The sequence below is a fragment of the Emiliania huxleyi genome, assembly GCF_000372725.1.
Source record: "Emiliania huxleyi CCMP1516 unplaced genomic scaffold EMIHUscaffold_3520, whole genome shotgun sequence".
Classification (NCBI taxonomy): domain Eukaryota; phylum Haptophyta; order Isochrysidales; family Noelaerhabdaceae; genus Emiliania; species Emiliania huxleyi.
This window is the reverse complement of record NW_005199342.1, coordinates 1-1,950: the sequence shown is the minus strand read 5'-3', so window position 1 is coordinate 1,950 and position 1,950 is coordinate 1. Positions and strand designations below refer to the sequence as shown.

The 1,950-nt window shown below is 62.7% G+C and overlaps 1 protein-coding gene across 1 annotated transcript; it reads left to right on the top strand.

Annotated features, from left to right (window-relative positions):
- Window positions 1-1,525: 1,525 nt before the first annotated feature.
- On the top strand, window positions 1,526-1,930 carry EMIHUDRAFT_255486 (hypothetical protein; the record flags this gene model as incomplete). The annotated part of the gene is made up of 1 exon (XM_005772687.1): window positions 1,526-1,930. One exon carries the CDS (start codon window positions 1,526-1,528, stop codon window positions 1,928-1,930), a length of 405 nt encoding a protein of 134 aa, XP_005772744.1.
- Window positions 1,931-1,950: the final 20 nt, after the last annotated feature.

Below are 1,950 nucleotides of genomic sequence, written 5' to 3'. Positions count from 1 at the left end.
GGCTGCCTTTGCGAGAATGACCTCCAATAAATAAATAAATAAAACGGACACCTCTACTAGGAGATGGGTAAAAAGGAACAGGTCCCCGCCCTTGCGATCTTTGTGCAGGGTTCTTTGTGGGTGTGGTCGGCGACTAGCCGGGGTCGTCCTCCCGATGGGGGACTAGCACTAGCCGTCTTCCACATGGTCCCTCGGGTCCCTGCTGCTCCTAATCTCTTCGTACATCCTCCTGCTGATCTCCGCAACGTCCTGCTCCCTCCCTCGTCTCGCCCTGCGCGCCTGCTCCGCCTCACCGTCGTCTGCCCTGCGTCGTCTGGTGACGGGTCCTCCGTAGTCGGTCGAGGTCGCCGCCCTCCTCGTGCCTCTTCCCAACGTTCCCTCGGCGGTCGATGCCGTCTGGTCCGCCTCCGCCGTCCCCGGGTCTGACCTGCCCTCGTCTGCACTAGCTTCTGTTTCGTCATCACTGGCGCCTCTCCTCTTCTTTCTCCTCTTCTTGTATGCTTTGTACATTGCGTCGATTCCTTTTCGCGTGAGCACCACCCTGAAGCTCGCCCAGCAGCGGAACCGCTCCCTAAGTCGAAGGAGCATCATCAGTCTCACCCACTTCGCTCGCTGCCCACTGTCTCCGCTCCCTCCCGCTTGAGCTGCGGTCGCGGTCCTCGTTCGTCCCGCTGGCTGCTGGCCTGTCTGCACGTTGCCTCCGTTATCCCTCCTCCTCCGCGACTCCCTCAAGGCCGGGCGGGCCTCCTTCCACCCAGCGAAGAGCTTCCTCAGCCACTCGATGTGAAAATCGATTACCAACGGCAAGAGAGAGAGAGATTTCTCTCTCTCTCAACGGCAACGCCCAACGAAGAATTTTCCAGTAAAAGAAAGAGTGTCTGCTGTTCCCGGAAAGTGAGAAACGCTCGGGCAGCGTGGCGCATCTACTTGAGCACTTGAGCACTGGATAGGGTCGATTCCGCATGGCGGGTACGGGACCCCCCCCCGTCTGCGTGAGTGCTTCACGACACGTTTTGCGCGTCTATTCCGCTTGCGGGTTGGCTCCCGAGTGACAGCCCCGTCATGGAGTTCCATGCGATGGCCAGGGATTCGAGCGGAGGGTGCCCCGGATTCATCTATCCGTTGGGCCCCGGCACCTATTTTAGAACTGATCACTTTGCGCAGCAGCCGTCGGCCGCCGCTTTTTAGCTGGACGGCAGTGCGCTGCGCCGTCGCTCTGTCGTGCACGCTCTCGTGCTTCGTTGTGACCCACCCTGTCCCACCCGTGTGTGATCAGTGTCTACGGAGGGAGTGTCTTTGGCTCACGCCAGGGCGCTCGTTGCTCCTCCGTCTCTTTGTATCTTCCATACCTAGGTATGCGTTTATCAGCTCGCCTTTCGAATTTTCGCTTCGCGCGCTAACGACATCGATTCTCACGACACGTTTTGCGCGTCGATTCCGCTACCTGGGTAGGCGGGTACCCGGTACGGGTACGTCCATCGGCTACCGGGTAGCCAGTCGGTGAGGCTCACGCGTCGCTGCGCCAATGGCGTCGCCTGACGCGCCATGGTTGACGGGGGCATGGTCGACGACCGCGCTCACCCTCTGCATGGCCTCACACGAGCGGCTCGGCGAGAGGTCTCCCCTCCGGCTGGTGGCGTCGCACGCCGATCTCCTCCGCTGCATCATGCGCTTCATAGAGCTGATCGTGCCGGACGACGCGCCCTCGCTGGCCGTAGCCATCGCGCGTGCCGCGCCGGGGCAGCGCATCCTGCTGCGCCGGGGCGAGCACCACATCGACTGCGGCGCCGCGCTGCAGCCGCTGAGCGCTCTGCCGCTCGCCATCCGAGGCGAGGTGGGCGCGGTCGTTCGAGGCACGCTCGTGCTCGGCGCCGGCGGCGGCTCCATCCACGGCGTGCGCTTCGACGACGCCGGCGGCAGCTGCCTGTAGAGGTGACAGGTCCAGGTGTT